At 41.4% G+C, this 26,459-nt stretch overlaps 4 protein-coding genes across 6 annotated transcripts; 1 reads left to right on the top strand and 3 right to left on the bottom strand.

Annotated features, from left to right (window-relative positions):
• Window positions 1-3,951: 3,951 nt before the first annotated feature.
• Window positions 3,952-5,621, bottom strand: LOC119556860 (protein sisterless A). 2 transcript variants are annotated; one of them, XM_037869330.1, is made up of 2 exons: window positions 5,004-5,621; window positions 3,952-4,925 (listed from the first exon to the last, which is right to left on the bottom strand). In XM_037869330.1, the coding sequence occupies exon 2, from the start codon at window positions 4,700-4,702 to the stop codon at window positions 4,136-4,138; it is 567 nt and encodes a 188-aa protein (XP_037725258.1). In that variant the 5' UTR covers window positions 4,703-4,925; window positions 5,004-5,621; the 3' UTR covers window positions 3,952-4,135. The 2 variants fall into 2 exon arrangements, with proteins under 2 accessions (XP_037725258.1, XP_037725259.1); XM_037869331.1 differs by having other exon boundaries at window positions 3,952-4,922.
• Window positions 5,622-8,218: 2,597 nt separating this feature from the next.
• Window positions 8,219-9,239, bottom strand: LOC119557998 (protein BUD31 homolog). The gene is made up of 2 exons (XM_037871100.1): window positions 9,024-9,239; window positions 8,219-8,954 (listed from the first exon to the last, which is right to left on the bottom strand). Exons 1-2 carry the CDS (start codon window positions 9,115-9,117, stop codon window positions 8,614-8,616), a joined length of 435 nt encoding a protein of 144 aa, XP_037727028.1. The 5' UTR covers window positions 9,118-9,239; the 3' UTR covers window positions 8,219-8,613.
• Window positions 9,240-9,619: 380 nt separating this feature from the next.
• LOC119556281 (receptor-mediated endocytosis protein 6 homolog) lies at window positions 9,620-19,625 on the top strand. The gene is made up of 7 exons (XM_037868333.1): window positions 9,620-9,731; window positions 12,872-13,038; window positions 13,111-13,257; window positions 13,321-17,120; window positions 17,183-18,031; window positions 18,830-18,926; window positions 18,984-19,625. Exons 2-7 carry the CDS (start codon window positions 12,892-12,894, stop codon window positions 19,122-19,124), a joined length of 5,181 nt encoding a protein of 1,726 aa, XP_037724261.1. The 5' UTR covers window positions 9,620-9,731; window positions 12,872-12,891; the 3' UTR covers window positions 19,125-19,625.
• Window positions 19,626-19,869: 244 nt separating this feature from the next.
• Window positions 19,870-26,257, bottom strand: LOC119557026 (kinesin-associated protein 3). Of its 2 annotated transcripts, none has more exons than XM_037869566.1 (8): window positions 25,907-26,257; window positions 25,359-25,476; window positions 23,291-23,468; window positions 22,912-23,226; window positions 22,715-22,851; window positions 20,991-22,655; window positions 20,659-20,915; window positions 19,870-20,586 (listed from the first exon to the last, which is right to left on the bottom strand). In XM_037869566.1, exons 1-8 carry the CDS (start codon window positions 26,206-26,208, stop codon window positions 20,442-20,444), a joined length of 3,117 nt encoding a protein of 1,038 aa, XP_037725494.1. In that variant the 5' UTR covers window positions 26,209-26,257; the 3' UTR covers window positions 19,870-20,441. The 2 variants fall into 2 exon arrangements, with proteins under 2 accessions (XP_037725494.1, XP_037725495.1); XM_037869567.1 differs by having other exon boundaries at window positions 23,303-23,468.
• Between the last annotated feature and the right edge of the window lie 202 nt (window positions 26,258-26,459).

Here is a 26,459-nt window from a genome sequence, read left to right as displayed (position 1 = left end):
TTAGAACATGTTCTATAAATATGAAAACATATTTCCTTGACACTTTATCGAAACACTATGAACCACTGTGCTCCTGTTTTATTCTGCGCCCGCCAAAAAGTTTCGGGTTCAGCTCACCGTTTCCTTTTTCGAATTCAGATCCCCATCCGCCATATATATTTATATTCATACCATATATATATATATATATATATATGTATCTACGGACACCGAGTGCCCGTTGTCCGATAACCGCTGCCAAGTGCAGCAACAAAAACCATCAATAAACTTCGCCTTGTGTAGTTTTGAAAATGAAAAATAAATTGGAAAATTGAAAAAGCAATTCATCGCATTAGGAACGTGCAGTGAATGAAGGAGGGATGCGGATGGGGTTGCCCATGCCCCAAAGGCGGATGTTTTGATATCGTTCCCCCGTCGACGACGAAACCGAACCCCATTGACAATGCGAGTTTTTGTTCGTCCTTGTGCCAGGTGCGTCGACTAGACAATGGGCAATTCAAGTCGAGACGAGGCGAGGCGAGTCCTTGTCCAGGACTCCATCTCACGTTCCGCATCCTGAGGACCTGCGTACTTTCAGCATTGCTAATTTCCCGCTAAATGTGGCGATTCATGGGGGTCAGGAAGAGGAAACTGTTCAAATTGGCAGGATTTTTTATATTTTCATGTTTGTTTCTGAACAATAGCAAAGGAAGTAGAAAAATGATGATGGGGGAATCCGCCATATAAACAAAAATTTACCCCTGACTTCAAATCTATGTATTCTTTTATAAGACTTAATATTTTTTTAGTATATCCCTTCCTTCGTATAGTTTTTAAATCTTATTGTTTAGCATATATTTTAGCACTAAAATGTTTTTAATACACCCTCTCAAAGGTTTTTAATGCAATTACAGCCTTTTACGATCTAAATGTCGATCTATTTCTGAGCGACATCCATTGTTGGTAATGCTGCCCGCTGCAGTTCCCCCATTTTCTCTATTATCTCCTTCCAGCCCTCATCTCGCCCGTTTCCCTTCTCATTTGTGAAATTCTTGGACCGCGTACTGCATTCAACACAAACGAGCTGAGCTTTTATGGCGGGGCGATAAAATCAAATTGAAGTTCTTTTCCGACACTTTCCAAAGGAGTGAAAGGGGGGGGGGGGGGGGCGAGGCACGGAAAGAAAGAAAGAGAGAGGTGAAATGGGTGCAACGTTTCACTCATTTATTATTATGACGAGCAGTGATGGGAAGTACCTAAATCGTTTATACGAAAATATTACAAAAAATATTAAATACAAAATTTAAAAGATAATTTCATCACAATGTTTATTAGTTTAAAGTTAAAATAAAGCATAGCAATACCAAATTGTTGAGAAACTAGCATAATACATTAAATAATTAATTTACTATAAATATTAGTAGTACCCATTTAGATAGTAATAAATAAAAACAAAACATATATTTTACAATACTATGTACTTTAATTTATCTTTAAATATTAGCTGTACCCAATTAGGTACTAACAAATAAACACAATAAAGTATATTTTAGTTGTACCTATTTGGGTACTAACAAATAAAATCAATAAAGTTTGTTTTGCATAACTTGCACTTTAATTTGACTTCACATTTTAGTTGTTCCCATGTAGGCACCAAATCAAATAAAGTTTTTTTTCGTACCTATAGGTACGAAAAAAGTACCTTTCACCGCACTGATGACGTTGAGGCCATTGTGTGCACTTGAGTGAGTGAGTGAGTGCGCGGATAAGAGCGAGACGTGCGTAGGTAAGAAGCAGCTAAAAGTTGGAAAGTGCGGGGAAAGACCGGTGGAAAAGTGCAGCGAAGAGGCGATGAAATCATTTGTAACCTGGCACGTGAAAATGAAATTTTTGAGCGAGCATCAGCTTGAAATTCGATTGGCCATTGTGGCGAAATGCGTTTTATACTCTCGTTTTTACATTCGCTTTATTTGCTACCAGCATTCCCCCTTAATGTTATACTATTCAAAAATATGTCCCATAAGTAACAACGACTTGGAGATACCTTTAAATGGCATTCGATTTTTTAAAGAAATTTAATTTTTACAAATCTATACATAAATTGAAATAATATTTTGATTATATAAATGAAAATATTACAAAATTGTATTAAGTGTATCAATTTTAATTGTAATATTCTTTGATATATCCCAGCCATATTTTCAATAATAAAGTAAAATTTTAATAACCAGGCAGTACCTTTTTTTGGGTGGCCCCACATCATTTAGCCACAATCTCTTGCCCCAACCCTCTTAAGGCCATTACTTCCATTGCATTTGCTGCTTTTGGCAACGCAAATTGTTCGCAAGCCAAAAAGAAAGGAACATAACGTGAAACGGGGGAAGCAAAGTGCAATCATGTCGGATCAAATGAACTGAACTTAACCAAGTCGGAATTGTGCATTGCCTTGGACTGGCCCAATTTCGATGGGATTACCTTGGGCCAACATCCTCGAGTCCGTCCAAGCGTTAAATGCAGAATAAATGTTTTCAAAATGGCCTTTAAGTATACGAAATTCCGAAACGATTACTCCTGTGCAACAAATTATTTTGTTTCTTTGATTCGATTCCATGGTGGGACCCCGTTCGGAAAAACTTGGAAAAGCAATGATTACATGATTAATATAAAAACGCTTAAATGGTCTTAAAGCCCCTTAAATATTATCCATACGACATGTATGCCAGATAAAATTTAGTTCAAACTCACTGATGGATCACATATCACTAATCACATTTGTTAAAGCGCATGCTCACCGCTTTTTGGGCTGGAAATGGATCAGTGATATCTACACATCGCATCACACATCGAATATCCACATACCGGAGTACCGGACTAGTCGAGCTTTAGCCACAGCACTTTCTTTTCCTGTCCACTGTATTTAGTATTACTTTTACTAAATTCTTCTTTATTTGCACTGGAAAAAAAAATTGGGATTAAGTTACCACACAAATAACATTCACAGAAGTCTCTGACATCTATTGGGAGGGTAGGCTGAAAAATCAGTCTGAGTTACAAAATCTGTAGAGCTTGTAATGTGTTCCTAGCTAAATTTGCCTAGTTGTGAAGCTAGTTTGATTTTATAAACTTTGAGAGGATTTAGGGAACCCCGAGATATTTTTGACTCCATTTATAATAATTAACTGTTTTTGCAAGATTTCGTTACCCTTTAAAAATGTAAATATAATGCTGGTAAAAGGGGATCATCTAGATGCGCATTTATGGTTTATTTGGTTTACTTGCAGACATAATTGAAGCGAGACAATTTAGATGGTTTATTTCTTGCGCATCGTGTTTTTGAGCATTGTCGCCGAAGACTTGGCCTTCTGCAGTACGAGCCATCGCGGTTTCCTGAAGAGTTAATATTAGGAACTGCATAGTTGCGAGAAGGGGGATCGGACTCACCTCCAAAGGAGCTATCGCGGTTTCCTGAAGAAATACCATTTGGAAATCCATGAATAGGAAATGGCTGTAGAGTCCACCCGATTACTGCATAGTTACGGAAAATGATCCCGCCATCGGCCGGGATATAGACGTTTCCTGAAGTAGGTTTTCTTTGGAGGTTTCGCGGTACATTCCACTCGAAAATCGCATAATTACGCGAAGGTGTACCGCCATCGGTCGAGCTATCGCTGTTTTCTGAAGAAACTTCTCTCTGCGAGGGATTCATGGTTGGTTTTCCGTATTTTCGTAGATTTCGTATATCAGTCCTCAATAAATTACGTGCGTAATGTGGCGTTTGTCAACTGAAGCACCGATAAAATCAATTGTCATCAACGACAGAGTTCCAAAAGAAGGGTTTCCACCGTTCTTGTTTGGGAACACTTTGATAAGTATCGCTGAGCACACCTCCGTTATATTTAAGAATATATATAAGGCTATTAAAGTTTATGTTATTTGTTGATAATCATATGTTTTTAAATAAGAACTCCATGGTTTTCGTAATATTTCTTAACTTTATTTAAAAATTTAATAATACGCTTAGAGTAACACTAGATATAGTCAACAAGAAAAAAAAGTGGTGTGGCTAATGCTGGACTAGTCAGTGATGCGTCTTCCTGCTCTCCGGTACTCCGGTATATGTATACTCGCTGGCTGATACGATGCTTCCAGTGATACATCACTGTTCCATTGCCAGGCCGAAAGTGGTGCGCATGCGCTCGAGGGCGTCGGCGGGGAATCCCCGTTCGAGGAGCTGCCGCTCCGCCTGCGCAATCACATCCCGCATCGTGTCCAACATTACGGCGCTCTTCTTCAGCTGACCGCTGACGAACTTGTGCCGGAAGCGCAGCTTGGCCTTCTTGATCTTGTTGTTGTAGCGGGACTTGCGGCATGACTCGGCCCGCTGGCGTTGGGCATCCTTCATGTCCGATCCGGAACCTGATCCAGAACCCGATCCCTGTTCCATGGCCAACTCTGTTTTCAGCGGCGGCGGTGCTCGGCGCTCCACAACAATGGGATTCTCCAGCAGCATCTGGTCCACGTAGCGCTGCTCCTCGTCGGCATAGTGCATCTTTAGATGGTGCAACTGCTGGGACACCAGCTCCTCGATCTGTTCCGGCCTCGATGATGATGATGCAGAGGATGACGATGACAATGCGGGTGAGCTGCTCCCGTTATACGGGGCGTATACGTGACCCATGGCCGCGTAGCTCAGAGTGGGCAAATAAAGATGGCTCCGTTCCATGGCGATATGCTGATTTGCGGTGGTGGGTGTGTGTGTCTGCTCTCGACGAACTTTCGATTGCTAATGCTGCCATAGCCGTTCTGCAGCCCAAATTTATACCATCCCACAGGTAGCTTCCATTATTGGGTGATGGTGGGTTATTCGCGGGGTCTTCTACCTTCATGAATGGTCACTGGATTTTATGATCTTGTTTTTGTCCATTTCCAGGGGCACCGCCTACCTGCTACCGGATTGGTCGAGGGATAGCAGACATGTAAACAAAGGGATTAGGGGAAATATAAGAGTATACCTCTTCATCTACCTGTTTATAGAACAAGGTTTAACAACAAACATCATGTGTGATCAAAATGATTCACTCGGCAATCTCAGGGTTTATTTTTGGATTCTCCCAAGCCTGGTTCAATAATTAAAGTACATTATGGGCAAATATATTCAGTCTTCAAGTCTTATTTTTAAGAACCCAGCCTTAATTACTTAAAAAGGAATTTTTATCTAGCAGTTTAATACAACACCTTCATTAATCTAATCTAATGTTAATAGTTTTTTGTTATTTTTTTCTCGTTTGATTGGACCAAATTAAAAATCGTTGATTCTAATAAGTTCATACAGGGTAAGAGATAATTTAAATTAGCTTACATTTTCAACGAACGGAAGATTTCTTTAAATATATATAATATATAAAAGACAATTTTCATCTAAACAATAGATATAATTTATTGTTTGTAGTTCGGCAGCATCTACTTTAAATAGTTATCATAAATAATAAACTAAAAATCCATAAATGCTAACTTTGTATATTTTTTTTAGATCTAAATCAAACATTTTTTATCTATTTTAAAATTTAGCCAAATTTTAAAATCAATACTTCATTTAATTTCAGAATTAATGCAGATATCATATGAACAGTTTAAAATACAGTGGTCGGCATAAGTATTTTGACAAAATAAAAGTTAAGTATACTCATAACTTGAATTTACTTCTTGTAAACTATAGGCATCAATGGAAAGGTAATTTCAATGCCGTTTGAATGATACAATACATTTCTTTACCCATTCAGTACTTATTGAAAAGGACGAATTTGTGTAAATCAACTTTGAAATTTAAAAAAAAAACTTTTTTCCTCGTCTTGAAAACTTAAATTTTTTGATGCAAAAAGTTTCTTCAAACAAAAACAATAGTAACTGCAAAAAGAATTTTTCAAAAATCATTTTTCTTATATTTTTTATGAATTTTTGAAAATGCTTAAAAACAGGCATTTGAGCCATATTTTTGTCTTTTTCATACAAATTTTTTCCGACATTATCACCTTCAAAAAATCATAAAAAATATAAGCAAAATGATATTTGAAAAATTCTTTTTGCAGTTACTATTATTTTTGTTTGAAGAAACTTTTTGCATCAAAAAATTTAAGTTTTCAAGACGAGGAAAAAAGTTTTTTTTTTAAATTTCAAAGTTGATTTACACAAATTCGTCCTTTTCAATAAGTACTGAATGGGTAAAGAAATGTATTGTATCATTCAAACGGCATTGAAATTACCTTTCCATTGATGCCTATAGTTTACAAGAAGTAAATTCAAGTTATGAGTATACTTAACTTTTATTTTGTCAAAATACTTATGCCGACCACTGTATATATATACTATGTAAATAAAATCAAGACATATCTTCAAAGAAAATCGACATCGAATGTAAATAGACTTAAATTCTGTTCATCGGGGGGCCTGAAATCCACATTAACCCCAAGGTCAAGCTGAGCTGCTCTTTAATCGCCACCTTCTCGTCGATTTGTCTTATCTAATCGGGGAAATGTCAACAAATGTTGGACATTGTGGAAAAATCAACCTGCTCAAGTAAATATAGATTTAAGTATATGTAAGCCAGTCAAACCGGGGATCAGCTGGCGTTTTGTGATAAGAGGCAATGGATTGCTTTCTACCTACAGTAGTTGTTATTCGCCCACTCGGGTTTATCCCAAATATGTGTGGGGTTACCAATCAGGTAGCCATTTTGAGGGGTGAATTTCGGCAGGGTGACGAACAAGTTACGGCTTGTTGCAGGCACGGAATTAACCCACGAATCCCATTGCAGCTAGTGTATTTATAAATTAAACAGCCCTAAAAACAACAAGAGGTTCAGCGACCTGCTTAAAAGGTGTTAAGGGTTAAACCAACTATACAGTTCAAAATACTTTTGATGTATGTAAATTTATTGAAAATTTCGAAAATTATTTCCCAATCACCAGTCTTTTTTTATAATAAATTTTATGAATGTATAGCTCAATTTTTAAATAAATGTGAGCATTATGAAGATTTGAAAAAAGTTATTTCCCATTAAAGTACCCAATTCAGTTTCCATTTCCACCCCACATGTGCCATTCGAATAACATAAATCTTTGAAATAACTCCATTGGGTAATTGGCAAAACAATTGAGTATTTTTAGTGACCGAAAGCAGTTTTAATTCGAAATCTCTCTTTCAGCCAGATGGGGGCATGCTGTCAGCGACAGGCGGACAATAATTTTCCATTTTTCCCATTTTCCATTTACCATTATCCATTTTCCATGTGAACAATAAAATCGACAGCGCTGCGTTTGGGGTGGCAAATGAGAAAATATGCAGACAAGTATAATTAAAAAACCATTTATAATCATTTTCTACCAAATCCCAGTTGACCGTCCTCCACTATTGCCCCCAAACCCCGCAGGAACACTTGAAGCCTGACAATTTTCCAGCTCGAGGAAAGTGAAATAAACTAGAACGAAAAGGAAATGTCGATCCTTGGAATACCCTTAAATAAATAGTAGATGTGCCGAATGTTTATAAATATATAACGAATGTTTATAAATATATAATATATCTACTTATTAAAATAAAATCAATGAATATCCCAGTTCTCCTATTTCGAACCCTAATATAAAATCATAATACCCACAGCAAGCGCATTGCAAATCGAGGAGCGAACGACCATAAATACATGAAGGAGACTTCGCCGCATCCCACGTTCCCAAACGACATTGAGTTTGAATTATGTCAGCGCAGCAATAAATTGTCCAAGGCATTAAATTAAAATCTATGTATAGTAGATATCGCTTAAAGGAATACTGCGAAAAGAAAGCATATAAATTTCAATTGTTAATTTCTCTATTTTAAAAGGCAATAAGGAACCTCCTTCTATTTTTTTGGCTCAAATAAGTCCCATAAACATATTTTTGTTTGACTTCTTGGGTCAGATCAAACTATTTATAGATTATACCCATAATTGATGTTTTTTTAGTTGATGTTTTGAAAAAACAGAACCCAAAAATACCTAAACAAATTAATTTGTAACTTGACTAAATAGATTCCAATGATTTATACAACATATAGTCATATAAGCATATGCCAAGTCGATCTTTAAACTGTATGAATAAAAAGCCAATGCTTATGATAATATACGATTACTTTTATGCAACAAGTTCTAAAAATTCTGTTTAAGCCAGAGCACCCTTTCCATAGCATATAGACGTATAATTTGTATCTTGAGAATTTTCACAATATACACAATTTATTAGCAGAAATAAACTAAAACTTGTTGTACATATGTTCTATTTTTCCTATTAATTCTATTAAAAAAATGTACGACTTTATATAAATACACCTAAGCAACAAGCCTGTTAACCATTGTCTGATGAACTTCCGGAGACCTGAATCTTACGGATGGGACCTGTACGTTTCGGGAGCCTTGTCATTTACAAAATCGTTTTATTGCTGCGGCTTTACAAATGATTTGCTTACTTTAAAATATATTTGTGTGGCTTGTATTAAAATGTATTTACACACTATGGAGAAACCAGGTGGAATCTAGAATGGAACCTACTAAACTACGTTATGTGTGATCATGATTTATACCATATAGAGGATCATGTTTGGCATCTATCCGGAGCAGCCGCGACAACCGCAGTGGACGCACTCGACGATGCGACCCTCCTCCAGCTTGGATTTGGGCACACGGCAGATGCAGTTCGTCCCGAAGTTGGTGTCCCTCGTTTGGATGCAGCGCAGGCAACAGAGGTTCTCGTATCCGGACTTCTTCCACTTGGCGATCAGATTGCCATCGGCGATCTTCTCCTTCAGGCAATAGTCGTACAGTTCCCGGCTGATGGCCTTTCGGCGATAGAATAGGTCGTATATATAGCGCGTCTTCTGGTGGTGAATCTTGAAAATGGGCCACAATGATTCCGTAATGCGTTTGCCCTCATGCGGTTCCGTTTCGGCTGAGAGAAAAGTATTTAAATTAAAGATCTGTTCGTGTTTTTCCCTAAAAGAAGCCACGCTTGTCTCACCCTCGCGCATTTTTTGCTCCAGTTCCTCAAGAGTGGGTTCTATCAGCTCCCAGCCATCTGGCGGGGGCTTACGACTGCGGCGCACCTTGGGCATCTTAAATACCAATTTCAAACTCTTTAAATTCTCTTAAAAAGACTAAAATTACTAAAGATTGGAAATTGCAAAAAAAGAACTGTAGTCGATAAGATTTGTCGGCCTTATCGTTAATCGATACCAAGCGAACAGCTGTGACTACTAGTTGTGGTCGCCAATTTAGCTATTTTCCCTCTAGATCTAGCTGTTTTCCATTGGCATATGCGGGGATTACCTGAATATAGAGGCTAGCGGGAAATTTAAATGATTTTCAAGCAAATGTGAAACTGCTAAGAAAAGGGAAATCATGTTTGAAAAACTGGAAAAGAAGAAAACTGCTTAATTAAATCAATATAAATGTTTAACTACACTAGCGTTTTGTTAGCTACCATTTCAAATTTCTAGCTTTTTAAGAGGCTGGTACAGCTTGCGGCAACACTGTTACTAGTGTTGGCTAGCGACCCGGCACACTTCTGCTATCGAGTATCATATATCGGACATCGATAGCGCTTAATTGTTTTTGTTGTTTTCCTGGAGACGCGTGTGTGTGTTTTGCCCGTGATAATTTATTTATTTTCCCGTTCCGTTTGTTTATGCACTATAATTTAAGTTAAGTTTTTTGCACAGTCGCAGAAGTAAGTAAATAATTGCAAAGAAAAATACATAAAATTAAATAATAGAAGTGTGTGCGCATAATTGCAGTGCTTGTGTCCGTGAGTGTGTGCGTGAGTGTGTAACACTTAATGATTGTTTAAAAACGCAAGACTTTCATTCATAAAAAGCAACAACAAAAGGGGGCGGTGCAAGAAGAGGCGGAGGAGACACCAACAACAACACAGTGGCCTTCGCCTATTGCCAGCTCCCTCTCGCTCGCACACTCGCGCAGTCAGCGCCCACATAACGGACCTACGTTTTGGTTTTGCTTTTTATTTTTGTTACTCGTTTTTTTTTATTGTTTTTCTTGTTTTTTTATGTGCCATTCTCCCTTAATTCTTTGTATTATTGCTAGTGCTTGGCACAGCAAATAACCAAATAAACTAAACTATTAAATCACCCACACAATTGCAATTGCATATCCACCCCCCAATTCGCAGTGGGCGTCTGTGTGAGTGTGTATGTGTAATGAGCGCAACAAATCAGTTTTGTTTTGTTTTTTCGTTTTGCACATTCCACATCGTTTTTTTTTTGTCCCCCACACATTCATACATACATACATATGTGCAATAACAGTCACCGTCAATAAACTATATTCACACGTATGACCCATTGTTTATCTTAAGAGAAGCCTAAAGACTTTCACGCACTTATCGATAAGATAAAGTTGAAAGAAAATACAATGGCTCACAGCCCTTTCTCAGTCGCCAAAGTGCAACAGCTGCGTTCAAAATAATAGATCAGTCACAAAAAGTTTGCTATTTTCCCAGTGAGTTTGTAAATGTTTAAATAGTCAACTTATTTCGTATTCCCAGTTGGCCTTAAATATCTTATTGGAGTAGACCTCAGCTGGCTCTTTTCAGGGGAACTTAATTATTAATAAGCATTTATAAATATGTAATTCTACAATAAGGAGTTACATAGTATAATATGAATAATTTGGATTTAAATGTTTAACACTTTCATCATCATTAGTCATTTCAAAATAGTTTTCATACAAGTCAGCTTGAATAACCTTTTTTTTGCCTAGCCTTTATCTATAATAAATTGTTTTATTTGTTTTTTAATTTTTCCTGAATGCACATTTGTTTGGTTTCTCCTGGGTTGACTATTATCCTTGCCATCACTGTATCTGCATAACAAATAGCGGTTAATTGAGGCGCAAATATTTGTTGTTGTCTCCCCTCGCGAGTGAGCGGGACGGAGAACCGAGTGACAGGGCATTGCCTTTCGTAATTGACGTCTGTGCCCTTGACCAAGGCCTAAAAACAAAAACAAAGCCGCGCCGCTGAAATCGAATCCGTGATTACAAACAAAACCATTGTTGGCGCAACATTTAAGCCATTTCAACAGCCCAAAGCGAATATCTAATGATTTTTTTAAGTCTTTACAATGCTCTATCTCTTTCGCACACATAAACAGTGGTGGGCAAAGGTATAGCGAACTACAGTGGTCACTACAAAATGTAAACTACCAAGAAACGACACTGTATATTTCAACCAATATAAAAGTAGGATTATTATTGAAAAAAATCATTACTTTTTAATTTCTTCTATACAATAAATACAAATTTAAATATAAAAAACTTGTCTTTAAAAAAAATATATATATTTTTAAAATCCAAGATTAACAAATTTGAAGAAATTTTAGTTAAGTAAATAAAACACATTCCCCAAAGTATCTGTAGAACTCAACAAATTATTAAAAAAAAAAAACAAATTTATATTTGATATCGTAAGTAAAAAATCTGATGAAATACTTTTTTAGCTTATATCCACTGTATTCGAGAGATCACATTTAGAGCTGGGCGCGTGATACGCTTTCCCATGCGATCTCAGACGTCACAGGTGTAACAATAGGAAATAAGGTCAGACCTGGCTATAGGGACTTTCCGCGAATCGAGTACAAAGATCGGAGTCAAATCGAAATGAACTGATCACGATTTTTTTGCACACCCAACTCAACCACTTTGTGGTGATTTTAGTCGCATTACACAAAGAGTTTAATGCCATTTATCTTTTTAATCTTTCTGAATTTGTAATAATAATAACATTTTTTATACCTGATGGTGACAAAATAAGTTAAAAAGGGAACATTTATATAGATTCTATATTATAGAATCTTTATAATTTTAATATTTTAATAAGTTAAAAATGGAACATTTATACAGAATCTTGTATAAATGTTCCCATTTTAATTTATTTTGTCACCTCAGGTATAAAAAATGTTATTTTTATTAAAAATTCAATAAGATTAAAAAGATAAATGGCATTTAACTCATTGTGTAATGTACCAAAATGTAAGTAATATAATATTATATTCCAAACTAATCACGTTTGTGCATGTTTCTTGTCGTATGTGACAGCTTTCAACCCATTTAAAAATCGATTTGTTTATAAATCCCCATTGTCATTCATTAAATACGTTAAATATTTATGCTCATCAATTAACTGGCGTTCAGCCATTAAACTAGTAGACAGTTTGGGTCTATTTGAAACCCGAGTAACAAACTGATATCAAATGTCACACATTCCCATAAATGATGCAAAGCAATTTAAATAGCGTCATTGCGCAGTATTCAAGTCAAGGGAAAATGGAAAAGCGGATGGGGAAAAATGATTGCAATTGAGAATACAAATTACGATGAATTCGCAGGGAAAACTGATGGATATAATGAAGACTTCAATCGAAAATAAAAAAAATGCGAGTCAATTGAGGCGGACCAAATGGAATTATCATAAATTGCAATTTTTTTCCTATAGGCTGCTTTCAATGTCAATCATAAATATAAATAAATTAAGAAATGAAATATTTATAAATGAAAAAAGTTCGTTAGAAGATTAAATAAAAGCAGAACAAATATTAATGGAAAAAAGTTGCGGGGACCTTGATAAAAGATTAAAATATTCTTCCGTACGGAAATAATTCGAAGAAAATATGATAAAAGCAACAATGGAGAATACTACGCATTCATTCAGAGTAGAGTATGCTGTAGAGCACAAATATTATAATAATGGGGTAATTTAAATATACATTTTTAAATAATCCTCAATTTTAGAATTTTAATTTTTTTTTAATAAAATGTGATAATAACCTTTTATTGTCTCTTGTATTTTTCCAGCCAGCTGCACCGGCTGCACCATGGAGCCACCAGCTGCTGGCAATCTGCTGGAGATCATGGACCTGGCACGCACACTTCGCCAGGAGCAGCTCTTCATCCAGCAGGAGCAGGCGGCCTTTGCCCAACTCACTGGGGCCTTGGAAACGAATGCAGGGACCATAACCAAGGTGGGTTGTTGGACTTAATAGTCCTATATCCTATAGATTGTAATGGTTATTGATGAACCTACCTTTCCACAGTTGGCCTTTGTGTGTGCCCAGCAACGGCAGATTCTGAATGAGCTGCTTCTGGCACGGACGGATCACGATCCTCTGCTCTCCTGCCGCCGGGCGAGTGCCTACGACAGTGCCCAGTTCATGGACGCCAAGCAGCTGCTGCCCTACGAGGTGAGGATCGAGAATGGAGATTCCTATCTACTGATTATAGCATAATAAATCCCTTTTTTCCAGCACGCCTTGGCCTACGAGGATCTGTTCAACTACCTGTATAATACACCCTATTTGTTGGCCCTTTCCCTGGCCACCGCGGATCGCCTATCGCTGCTTTCGGCCAGCCAACTTGGCCAGATTATCAATACCATTGCCACGGGTCTTTATGGCAATGCCATCAATACCAAGGATGTTGAGCTACTGCTTAAATTGCTGCGAGAACTGATTGAAATCCAATTGCTGACCAGCGAACAGCCCAGGCGTCTGCTGCGTACCAATAGCAGCTCCTTTGCACGACTCTATCAGCGTCTGGTGGAGAGCCTGTTCTCGGCGAGAATTTTCCTAACTGCCGCCCTGCATGCGCCGCTGATGGGTGTGCTAAGTGAGCACGAGATTTGGCTGGATTTGGATCCGCACAAGCTAATGCAGAGCTTTACGCCCAAGGAGCGGGAGAAGCGCTTCGGACGGGAGGGCGATGAGGAGTACCAGAGGAATGTGACACGTTTTCATGCGGAAACATTGGGTAAACTGCACTCACATGTCCAGGAGTTTGTGAAGAGCTTGCAACAGAGTTGGGCTCTTTTTCCCAGCTCTCTGAGATGGCTACTCCAAACGCTGAGCCAGCAGCTCCGGCAGACGTTGCGCCACGAGGAGCAGGATATCCGACAGCTGCTCACCGATTTAGTATTCACACATTTTATATCGCCAGCAATTGCAAGCGCTGATCTGCTGGGCATCATCGATGTTAATGTGAGCGAACGGATGCGACACAATCTCAATCAGATTGTGAGATTGCTCCAACGACTGGCCCTCAACGACGAGGACAGCGAACTGGTACACCTGATGGATCTGCTTATGCTGGGACAGACTGGCGAAGATGTGGTGGCCATACTGCCGCAGCAAAGCGATTTTGAGCGCTCCCAATTGGCCATCAATCAGAGGGAACTGGCGCAGCTTGTGGAGTTCTTTCGTTTGCTCACTGCCAGAGAGGAATACGATATATCCGCCGAGGAGAGAGTCCGGCTCCAGAGGATTCTCAGCAGGATACCCAAGCAGCAGCAGCAGCAACAACAGCAGCTGCAACAGCAAATGCCGCTGGATGTGCCGGATTCCCGAGAGAGTCCAGAGAAGAGCAGCAAAAAATGCAACAAGAGTCTGATGAGCCTGAGCAAGGCCACCAAAAAGCTGGCCAAAGGGATGAGTTTCAGCAGTGGCAGCAGCAGTAGTAACCACAATCCGGTTGCAGTTCCAGTTCCAGAGCTTCTGACCAATGGCCAGGCCAACACTTCCAATGGCAACAGCGGATTGGGCGCCGATCTCGAGCAGTGCTCCTCGCACAGCGGCAGCAACACCAGCTTGAGTTCCTGCGGAGCTAATATTGCGGCCGCCAATGATCCTCTGGACATGTCCGCCTGCTCGGATCCCGTGCTGGTATTTAGCATCTATAATGCGGGAGCAAAAAGCAAACTGAAGCCCCTGACGGAGGAGGAGGTCTTGAAGATGAACTGCATCGGTCAGGATGGTAGTAATCTGCTGCCAGCCGTCGTGACCACAGCTCCATTGGCGCCCTCTTCGAACAACGATGATGTGAGCAGTCTGGAGGCCATGCGGAGGCCGCAGGATGACGCTTCGATCGGGAACTCGGATAATCTGGAGGCCATCAGTGAGGCAGCCCATTCGGTGGCCAGTTCGCTGGACCTGGAGGAGCAGCAGGAGCGGGATGTACATGAGAACGAGGACAACCTATCCGATATGGTCTCGGCGAATGTTTCGGGCCGGGGAACGCCGAATATTAGTGGCCGCGATACACCCTCATCGCAGGTAACCGATGGCGATGGCGCTGGCGGAGATTTGGGTCACCATCATGGCGTTCATGCCCGAGCAGCTGCCAATCCGCAAATGCAAAAGATGCTGCTATCCAAGGCTAGATCCGATATTGAGGATAAGTTCTGTAAATTTGAGCTGAAAAAGTTCGAGGGCGATGAGAATGTAAGCATTATTTCGGACACTTGGTCGACGGATGTGCTGGCCTCCGATTCGGAGAACACTCTGGATGCCACGGTGAGCGAGCGTGGTGACAGGGACAGGAACTTCTCCACACCGCTAATACCCTCCGCCGTCGTCCTGCCCGGCGATAATAATTTCGTGGTCGAGGCTTTGGCCAGAGCCGGCCGAGTTCCGGGCGTCCATGGACCCCAGTTGGATGCCTCGGATCAGCGATCGGAGAGCAATTGGAGCACCGATGTCTTGGCCAGTGATTCGGAGAAGTTGGCCGAAATAGACACGGATGACAATGTTTCCATCACAGCCAAATCGGACACGGCGGCGCCACAGGCTGCCGTTCTGGACGACGACGATGAGGATGAGCAGACGCCGGGCAGCAGTGGCGATGGTGAACCCGATCCGGATCGGGGAAATGGCAGCGAGCGCAGCCAGGAGGACTCGGCTTTCTTTGATGCCGTCAACTCCTATGACGACGCCAATCTCTATCAGGGCGCTTCCTCGTTGGCCAGGAGCTCGGTGCGGACCAGCTACCATGTCCTGGGCGGCGAAAGCAGTTTCCAGCAGCAGTACAAATGCAGTGGAGCCGATTCCAGTGGTCGTAAGACCACCCCGCTGATGGGCACCTCCTGCATGCGACGCCAAACTTCTGCGGAGAGTAGCATAAGTAATCAAAGCCTTAACCTGGAGGAACCACCGCCACCGATGGGCAAGCATCATCATCACCACAGAGAGCATCATCATCGCGACCATCATCATCACCACCGGGAAAGGGAGCGAGAGCGGGAGAGGTTGGCCCTCAAGAAGAAGAAACACCAGCAGCAGGAGAAGGAGCATCGCGATCTCATCGATTTCAGCGACTGCAGCGAGGACAAAGAGGAGCTGGCTAGGAATAGGGACGCGGAACAGCCGCCTGGCTTGGTACAACAACTTCTGGACATGTTCAACCAGGACGAACAGGCCGGAGGAGTTCCAAATTCCTCACTCAATGTGGAACATCGACGCATTTCGATCGAGCAGCGCTCAGCCATCATAGATGGTCGACGGAATGGCATCCTGGCGGGTAGTATGCGACGCCACCAGAGCTTGAACTATGAAAATCACGAGATAATGCTGAACTCCATGTTGCCCAAAACCGATGATGACAAGCAGGAGATGCTACTCTGTGCGCAAACCCAACAGCTGCAACTCGAGGAGCGCAGAGGCTCTGGAGTGGAGACATCTGTGGGAGGAGCAGAAGCAACAGCAGCAGCAGCAGCGGCAGCTGGAGGATCGGGCCTGAAGCCACCCACCAAAGCCACCGGAGCCATACCAAAGAGCATTAGTTTCGATGCTAGTGCGGACAAGGAAAAGCAGCCGTATCATCGCGACAGGGAGCGGGATCGAGAAAGGGACAGGGAGCGGGAACGCGATCGAGAAAGAGATCGCGAACGGGATCGCGAGCGGGATCGGGACAGGGATCGAGACCGGGAGCGTGATCACCACGGTGCTGGCATATTCAACAAACTGAAGATGACGAACATCTTCAAGAATCGCCGCGGCACTAGTGCCAAGAATCCCGGCAACGCCAGCAGTCAGGCCAATCCCGTGGCCCAGGCGGACTTACGCAGCGTTAGCTTCGATCCCAGTGCCGGATGCGTTAATTTCGCCACCCACTACTGTGATACGAGCGAGGACATCCTGGCCAAATACCGCCGCAAGGTGAGCAGCTCCAGCGAGGCCACCAACTCAGATTCCACAGGGAATGGCCATGGAGGAGGAGGAGGGTCGGCGACAGCCGGTGGAGCAGCCTCCCATCTGCACAAGCACATGAATGGAGGGTGAGTAAATGGGTCATCCATTGTACCATCTTCTAGACTATATATCCTTCTATATCAACTAGGCAAATCCCTGGCGTGGCCTTTGGCAGCGTGAAGCAGAAACTCCGAACGGTGCTCTCGCGGACGGATCTGCACAGCGGCGATTTCCGGCAGACCTCGACCACGAGCACCACGATGGCCACACCGCTACAGATCTACCTGCAGATCCAGCTGGCGCAGTGCATAAGCCTGCAGCGACTACCTCAAATCTCGCACGTGGCCGAGGCTCTGCGTTGTTTGGCCCAACTGGAGCGACCCCAGCATGGCCAGCTGCTGGCCGAACTGCAGCGGGATCTGGAGCGACGGCAGAGCTACCTACAGTACCTGATGCGACACAGGCAACAGCTGCTGCTCCGCACCGAGCAACTGGAGCAGCTGGAGGCACGATTGCGTGGCGAGGCGCGCAGTAGCCAGAGATGCTTGCTGCAGGCTCTGGTCCGGATGTATCTGGCCTGGGCCCGGCAGCAGGAGAAGCTAGAGCAGTTCCAAACCGAGTTTGCCCAGCTGCGGGCCAGCGATGAGCGCGTCGAGCTCACCGAGGAGTTTGTCGAGTCCCTGCTGCAGGAGCTGCGCTCCAGTGCCGATCTCCAGGACGAGTGGCAGGTGGCTGCGGCTCGTGTGGCCATCGAGCGAATGCTGCTGGAGCAGATGTACGAGCAGGTGATGTTCCCCAACGAGGATGCCGATGTGTCGCGCGACGAGGTGCTCTCCGCCCACATTGGCAAGCTGCAGCGGTTCGTGCATCCCGCCCATCCGGCGCTGTGCATTGCCCAGGAGTACCTGGGCGAGGCTCCCTGGACGTTCGCCCAGCAGCAGCTGTGCCACATGGCCGCCTACAAGACGCCGCGCGAGAAGCTGCAGTGCATCATCAAGTGAGTTAGAGATGATATATAAATGAGTTATAGGGTTTATATTATATATGATACAGTATTATATATTATATATGATATAGTATTATATATTATATAAGATATAGTATTATATATTATATAAAAGAGTTAAATATTTATACCTTTGCAGAATGTATTATGAATTCAGTAAAAAAAAAACATTGCAACGCATCGAATGAGACGTTTCCGACCTTATATAGTATATATACTCTTGATCAACAATACTAAACAAGTTACTATAGCCATGTTCGCATCTACATACGCAATCTAGTCTCTCAGTTTAATTACTATCGCGTTAAAACTTTCCCTTAAGTCTATTTTCTATTGTAGGTAGTATATAAGTCGGAAAGATCCGGATCGGACAACTATATCCTACAGCTCCCATAGGAATCATCAACAAAATAATAGAACAAAATTCATTCATCGTTTTTTTTGATTATATTTTTTTTCTCTGAGGTATAGCTCTTTTAACGGATTTCAGAATATTGAATAAAATTGTTTTTTAATCAGACGACTATATCATAAAGCCTTCGATAGGAACGATCGGAATATTAATGAAAAAATAATATGAAAAATTCTAGCTTCGTGGTTTTTGATCATATTTTATTCTACCCTAGGATATAGAATTTTTTTAAGATTTCAGAAATTAGTAATTTGTATAAAACTATTTGTTTATGAATTGTAATTGCATGATATATTAATTTCGGCATGATTAAGTTAGGTTCCTTTCTTGTTATATATATTATTTGTTATATATGTTATTTATATTATTTATTCCAGCTGCATCTCGAGCATCATGAGCCTGCTGCGGATGTCCAGTGGTCGCGTGCCCGCTGCGGATGATCTGCTGCCCGTGCTCATATACGTAGTGATAATGGTGAGTGTCCTTGGCAATCCATTCCAAGCCGATTAACTAACCAATCTTAACCCGCAGGCCAATCCCCCCTACCTGTTGTCCACCGTGGAGTATATCAGCTGCTTCCTGGGCAAGAAGCTCGAGGGCGAGGACGAGTTCTACTGGACGCTCTTCGGATCCGTGGTGAAGTTCATCAAGACCATGGACTATCTGGACTAGCGGCTATTTTTATAGGGCTTAGGTGGCTGTATCTGTAGATTTGTTTAGCGCTTTGTTGTAGGCATTACACCTGTTCCCCCCCCGCCCCACTTCTCCACTCGATATTTTCTATATTTATATGTAACTATATCTGTGTCTGATATTTGTGTAAAAAAGAAACTTGTTAAACCCTAGGCTAAGTCCACAACTGCGGCAGAAGAGACATAATCCAAGTCAAAGCGACCCGAGAACGACGAATCAATGTGAAATGCCAATGCTGAAGAAGATGTCTAGGTTTAGGTTAACATTGAACGCTAGAAGGCCTCGCCTTATGGGTATCCATGATATATATATATATAGTGAAGTAGAGAACATATTCTTCTATTTATATATACACGTACATAGATATATGCATGTTTATCGGATCGGTCTAGCCACTGTCATAAGTATGTTTCGGAAACGAACTGCAACTTAATATTCCTTATTGTGTAACACAAAATAAAAAACCATTATAATTTCAAATGTGTGATATTATAAAATACTTATTAAGGGGTTAACGATTTTTACGATCCTTTGAATAGGGGGAAATCAGACCGCGCGGTCTTAATTCATTTGAAAAAGTGAAATAGAGCCGCGTTCAAAATTATTTTAAATATTAATATAGGCATCTTCCCTATATTATTTTTGAGTCGCGGCTCTGTTTCACTTTTTAAAATTATTTAATCACTTACCTTTTTGAAATACAACACAGAAAACCAAAACAAACTTTTAAACATTTACATTAGCTTTGTATATATTCTTCGGGGTTTCATTCTGTTCATTTCTCGCCCGTCGTTTAATATTACAATTTGACTTTCGTTCGTAAGGTATTCAATAAACAAACACAAAAATTAAGGATTGGTAAACTAAAGCAAGTACAACTAAAAACGTTTGACGTAATACTTTGAGTGAGAGATTATTGCACAGTAATTGCATTGCGAGCAACCAAGGGGAAGCTAAGCGAAAAATCGTACTAATACAAGGCCTCAATAAATAAGCGATTAATAAATAACAAAAAATATTTAATAATTAATTAAGGTCACCGGACTAAAATTAAACTTTTAACTGTGTGCGCCGTTGCTGGGTTTGAATGTCTTGAGTACAAAGTTGCCGCGTCGCTAAAATCATTTAACGTCTTTGACTAACAAGCGTGAAATTATCATATATATATATATAATATATGTATCCTATAAATCGTAGCAGAAGATCATTAATAGGTAGTGACTAAACATGTACACAGGGGTCATCGGCATAAGCTTCTTAGGTTAAAAATTTGATCGGTTTTCGGGGTCTACAGCTCTAAGCCATCAGCAGCTCCTCGTGCAGGCCATCGGCATCCAGGGATTTGTTCGATTTGAACATGAAGTTATTGTCGCTGGAGCCCTGCGACTTCGAACTTGAGGTCATGTTGTACAGATCATCGAGATCCTGACTGCGGCGATAGCTGTGTGTCAAAGGGAATAGTCAATTAGAAGGGTTTATAATAAACTAGGAACTGGTTTAGAAGCCAACTCACGTGCTGAGGGGCCTGCTGTAGGTGGACATGGCCGGGCTGGCCGGATTGTTGTTACTGTGATTGCTGTTGCTGTTACTCTCATTGTCGGCATTGTCGTTATAGAGATCGCAATTGTCCAAGTACTCGGAGCGCAGATACGTGTCCAGGTCGTTGTCGCACTCGTCCTCCTGGTCGGCATAGTCCTGCTCATTGTCCTGATCCTGCTGCGACTCCACCATGCACAGCCACTGCGAGTTGTGGTTGCGGAACTTCTCCAGCTGCAAAAGGAATGATTTCAGTTTTAGTATAACAGGTTTGCTTAGCAGCTCCATGTTTAACAACTAGCTACTCACCTTGATGCGCTTGGCCCACTCGCTGTCACTTATGGCAATAATGTCCAAGCAATAGTCGCACACCTTGCGGATCTCCTCGTTCTTGTCGTGCATCAGATCGATCAGATAGGCCGGCGATTCTGTCTCCTTGATCATGTACTCCCTGGTGCTCTCGTGCCGCAGTATCTGCTGGAACACAAAGATGATCTGCAGCACAATCTCATCATCCTCCTGCTTGGCCTTCAGCAGTTCAATCAGCGATATAACCACTTTGGCGCGACAAAACAGCAGAGCACACAACTCGTCGCAGGCACAGGTGCCCAGGTAAACGATGGTGTCCAGCACAAGGTCATCCATGCGGGAGCAGGGCACCAACAGCTGGCGGATCCATGGTATCAGCTGGAAGTTCTGCAAGATCTGCGAGTAATCCAAATCGGTCAGGGCCAGGTTACCCAAAATGCCCAGACACTCCACAATGAAAGCCTCGTCATCGCAGATGGTCAAAATGCGTGCCAAATCGCCCACATAGTCGATGAACTGCAGCTGCAGGGATTCGTGCTGCGAGAGATTTCTCAGCAGCTTCATCAGCAAGGCATCCTGGTACTTGAAGGCCCGATCCATCAGGCTATGCAACCTTTGGCCCTCCACCATAATCTGGGCATTTCGGCGATTAAGCGATAGATTAATGCACAAGGCAATGAGATCCAGATCGACTTTAACATTAAGGTTTAGGATAATGGCATCCGTGGCCATTTGCACGCACTCCGTTTGCGTGAACATGCCCTTGACTTTGTCATCCAAGCTCATGTGATAGAGTATCTTCACAGCAATGCCGTGATGCTTCTCATCGTTGATGAACATCACCAGCATGGGCAGAAAGCCGGCGGCGATCATCTTGCGACGCAGCCCGCCGTCGAAGGAGAGATTGAAGACCAGCTTCAAGGTGACCTGCACCAGATCCGTGTGCGTGCTCTGGAACAATCGTGGCAGCTTGGCCACAATGTTGAGCGCGCCCATCTCGTCCTTGTTGTCACCGACAATCGATAGCTTCTTGAGGAACGTGCTGACGAGCATCAGGAGATCGATATTCTGGCGATCCAACGCCTTCACCAACATCTTAACAATGTGCTTGCGCCGCATCTTCTCCTCCAGCTTCACATTCTCTGCCATGTTCAACAGCAGATAGAAGGCCACGCGCAGCAGTTGCTCCTGCTTCTTGGCAAAGATCTTTAGCTGCTTGTTCAGCCGGTCGATTTCCTCCTTCTTGACCTTGGGATCGTTCCTGTCCAGCGACTCGTTGCTCTGGGCCTTGAGTTCAGCGGGCACAGCTGGAGGATCGCCGGCAGGTGAGCCGCCGGCACAGAGAGCCTCGTGGTAGCTGCTGTTCAGGATCTGGCTTTTGATAAGCGACGACGACATGGAGCCATGAAAGCTGCTCCAATTGCCAGACTTGGGACGCTGCTTTAGCTCCGGAATGCGACGACGCGGTGGCTCCATCTCCTTGGGCTTCTCCTCGTTCATAATGTCCAGGAAGTCGTCAGTGCTGCGGTTCAACTTCTCCTTGCTGGCCTTCGCCGAGTGCGGAGTGGAGGATCCATTGGGCTGCTTGCGCACATCCAGCTCATTCCGCATCGTCTCATACCGACGCAGTTCGTAGTCAATCACATCCATGCAAAGCGATCCAATCTGATATATATTAATTTTTAAAATCAATATAATTCAGTGTTTGGTAAATCAATATTCACCTTATATTGCACAATGAGAGGATGGAACTTGGTGTATGTGGAGAAGCAGAAGAATATGTAGATTATGTTGGTGGAGAGATCCAGGGATTTGCGCCAGTCCTCGCGCAGAACACGTGACAAGGCGCTGAGGCAGGCTTCTAAAATGTTAGAAGAATATAATATTTAAGGTTTCACACTAGCTGCTCATCTTGTCTAACCATTCTTTTCCAGCTCCTCAAGATTATCTGGATTTCGCGCCATCTGTAGGATCATGGCTGAGCCCCTAATGCGTTCGCCCAGCTCCTCGTACAGCAGCTCCACATACTCATCGATATTGTTGATGGACACATCCGCTGTGGGCGTGGCGGCACTCAATGCATTGGACACACCATTGGTGGCTCCTGTGGATCCTGATCCGCTCCCAGTGCTGCTGGTCATGGCCGCCACACTGCTGTGCGATCGGGCGGAGGAGCGTGTGTGCGCGGTATGAAGCGCCGCCGACCGCCGGCTGTGAGTGTTGTTATCCGGAATATCTAACAGATAGGAGATATGTATTTCATTAATCTGGTATCTTATAAAGTGAGATCTGATTATTACCCGATTTCTTACCATTGCTGGCATTGTCCTTGCGATTCTTCAGGTAGAAGATTATCTGCTCAACGTCATTCAGCTGGGACTTGTGGATGAGATCGCATTTCTCCACCACTTCGCGGGCCAGGGCCGCTGGATCCGTTTTGGCGTTCAGCGAGCGGAGTCTAATGATTTTTTGACAGTGCTGGGGGGAGATTAAATTAAATAAATTATAGTTTTAAATATTATACATATATATATTTATTATTATAAAATTTAACTGAACGAATAACAAACATAGCTTATTGCTATTGTTTCAATCTAAAGATTATACCTTAAACGTGTGTAGATCTAATGACATTCTTCTTTTTAAAAACCTAGTTTCGAATTTTAATTAAAGGATCTAAAATTGATTGTCAAACATTTCAAGAAATCCCGATATAATATGGGTATCAGTGCATAACCCAAACCTTAACTGCTAAAGCGGCTAAATTTTTACTCAACATTTCTCAGGGGGCTAAGTATATTATAAAAAAAACACTTAAAATAAATACACATAAGGAAAAACAACAAAATACGAAAAACAAATAGAAAAAAATACACATAAAGAAATATAAAATATGATATAATAAGAACTATACGAACTAAGCCATTTATTCATTTAAAAGCTCGTAATATTATATCTTTTTGATTACTCTAGCTTTATTGATTTAACGAGATTGTTTAAAGTTGAGGAAATAGTTTGGAAACATTTCAGGTCGTTCAAGTATGTATGTACTTATCCACAAAACAGAATCTGATCTGGGGTAAAAACTTTTACGGTCGCCAAGACTTCTGGCCAGAAACGACCAAAAAGCAGACCTACTATTTATTTATGGTCGTGAACAATCGACGAAAACGAGCGACAAAAAGGCCTGAAAAACGTGAATTGAGGTTAAAGACCCGCCAACCGCTTTTGGTATCTTTACTCACTACTCACTACTCGATACTTGAGCGCGACCCGTCATCGACCCCGTTGTTACGTTATCGATTGGCCCGCTCAATGTCAACTTCTGCCCCCCGCCCCTTAACCCTTTTGTGGTACACAGTGACAAATTATGGCAAATTAATTATTGTCATAGCGTCTTTTGTTGGACTTTCAAAGAGTTTCAGTTAAAAAGTTTGGCTACATTTGCAACATTATTCCTTATAAGTGAAAATTCTACAATTTGGATAGATTTGCAGATATTTTATATGTGAATCACAAGGACTATTAGTTTTTTTGTTATTAACTTAGTAGTTCATTCAATGGACATACCATATAATATATCTCAGTGTAGGAAAATACTATCTTATATTTTTAACGCATTTTACTGATTTTTCCTCAATAAACTTTTTTCGTTTCGTGGTACTAAAGTCCTGATTTTTTCATATAATAAATTCTCCTTAAATTGTAGTCTATTTTTTTTGTTGATAGCATCAGCTTAAAACATCAAAAACTGTTATGAAATATTTAGTAAACATGATGAACTAAAAACTCACAAATAAAGGGTTTCTACTTTATTTAAAGAATATTACTAAAGCTACCAATATTATTTTTATTACAAAGTAAAAAAAAATATTATTAGCGAATTACGTTTACAATTATTTGTAATATTCTATTAAATCTATTTCGCGGAAGCATCGCTCTTGTTAGGTAAATCCAAATAGAATTTTTAAAGTATTTCGGAATACATTTACTTTTACTTTATGATTCATACTTTGAATTCTTCGCTTTGACTTACAAAACAATTGAAAATAGTTAAGGTTTGAAAAAAGAACTACGATATATAACAATCGTTAACGTTTAAAATGGGTATTAGGAGGTCCCTTAAGTTATGATAATTGTAGGGATAATGGGAAAACAAATTAATAATACTGGATATTATATTTGATTTTGTGACCAGTCTTAAAAAGTATATCATTTTTTTCTTCCACCATTCAAATCAGATACGTTCTCTAGAACTGGATTTCCTTTCTATCTTCTATCAACTTTTTCCCTTAGAAGGCTATATTTGTTTTATGAAACTCGCGAGGCTAGTGCGATTTTCTCGCAGTGCATGCTAGATGTTCTCACCTTCTTTTCCTCGATCATCGGGTTGTTGGGCTCCCCGAAGACGGTGGCCTCCAGTTGGTAGTTCACAATCAGCGCCTTATCCGTGGGATGCGGTTCGATGGATCCGCCTTTCCACCTCCTGTTTGTTTGTTTGTTGTTTTTTTTTCGATTCGTTTGTGTTGTTTGGATTAAGAGCGAACAATTTGTTGGATCAATCATAAATTATGCGGGTCAATGCGTAATGGGGTAATGCTGTTTTACCGACTACACAGCACTCCAGAATAGGAAATAATACATTTCATTCAAGCATAAATGAATAAATTAAACTAAAATCTAAAAATCATAATAGAATCGATGGAAAGGGGCTCAAAACGAGGGGGGAAAATATGGGAAGGCATAAGTGGAAAATCAATAAGAGCGCAAGGTGAATTTTGGCTCTCTTTCTGACGTATTTGCTATTTCTTTTGTTCTTCTTCTGCCACTTGTACACCCACACATGAAAACAAACAAATACGCACAAGCACGCACACAAACACACACACACACGCTCCAACCGTATACATACGCACTTTTTAATAAACTTGGCGTCATCGTTTGTTTGCATTGTTGTTGCTGTTGTGGTTTTTGTTGTTAGCGGAAGAGGAAGAGGCGCAGAACGGCAGGAATAATTTGTCAAATTGTTTATGACAAGTGGGGGTGGCGGCGGGGGGCGACTGGGGCTCTTTTGCAGCTGCTGCTCTCTTTGCCCTCTCTTTTGCTCGCTCAGGTCGCCGGCAATCGCATTTATTATGTAATAAACGTAGTGGATCACAATTGGCAGCAGCACCAAGCCCGAGATAATTTGGAAAATTAATAACAAAACAAATTGCATGCGATTGCAATGCGACTCCCGTTTATTTTTTGACGTCGATTAGTGTGACCGTGGCGCTAGCGATGGAGAAACATCGATGAAAACATCGGCCAAGCGATATTTGTAAAGCTTTCGATAACATCGTTGTCGACTATCGTTGATTGCACATCACTAATGTTAAAATTAAACTTTTTCCCAGCAGATATCTTAGGATAATTTGAATATTATGTTGTGAATTCAGTGTTTTGATGGTGGGGGTCTTATTATTTTTT

This window comes from Drosophila subpulchrella, chromosome X, assembly GCF_014743375.2.
Source record: "Drosophila subpulchrella strain 33 F10 #4 breed RU33 chromosome X, RU_Dsub_v1.1 Primary Assembly, whole genome shotgun sequence".
Taxonomy (NCBI): Eukaryota; Metazoa; Arthropoda; class Insecta; order Diptera; family Drosophilidae; genus Drosophila; species Drosophila subpulchrella.
Note: the sequence above shows the minus strand (reverse complement) of the source record. Positions and strands in the feature narration are given on the sequence as shown.

Excerpts from the sequence above, each read along its gene's own strand:
- LOC119557026 (XM_037869566.1), bottom strand. The coding sequence starts at position 26,208 with ATGCAATTTGTTTTGTTATTAATTTTCCAAATTATCTCGGGCTTGGTG. Across the intron at positions 23,469-25,358 it reads CGATGATCGAGGAAAAGAAG|CACTGTCAAAAAATCATTAG; the intron begins GTGAGAACATCT and ends ATCTCCCCCCAG. Across the intron at positions 20,587-20,658 it reads TACAGCAGGCCCCTCAGCAC|CTATCGCCGCAGTCAGGATC; the intron begins GTGAGTTGGCTT and ends TTTGACACACAG.
- LOC119556860 (XM_037869330.1), bottom strand. The coding sequence starts at position 4,702 with ATGGAACGGAGCCATCTTTATTTGCCCACTCTGAGCTACGCGGCCATG.
- LOC119557998 (XM_037871100.1), bottom strand. The coding sequence starts at position 9,117 with ATGCCCAAGGTGCGCCGCAGTCGTAAGCCCCCGCCAGATGGCTGGGAG. Across the intron at positions 8,955-9,023 it reads GGAGCAAAAAATGCGCGAGG|CCGAAACGGAACCGCATGAG; the intron begins GTGAGACAAGCG and ends CTTTTCTCTCAG.
- LOC119556281 (XM_037868333.1), top strand. The coding sequence starts at position 12,892 with ATGGAGCCACCAGCTGCTGGCAATCTGCTGGAGATCATGGACCTGGCA. Across the intron at positions 18,032-18,829 it reads AAGCTGCAGTGCATCATCAA|CTGCATCTCGAGCATCATGA; the intron begins GTGAGTTAGAGA and ends TATTTATTCCAG. Across the intron at positions 18,927-18,983 it reads TCATATACGTAGTGATAATG|GCCAATCCCCCCTACCTGTT; the intron begins GTGAGTGTCCTT and ends CTTAACCCGCAG.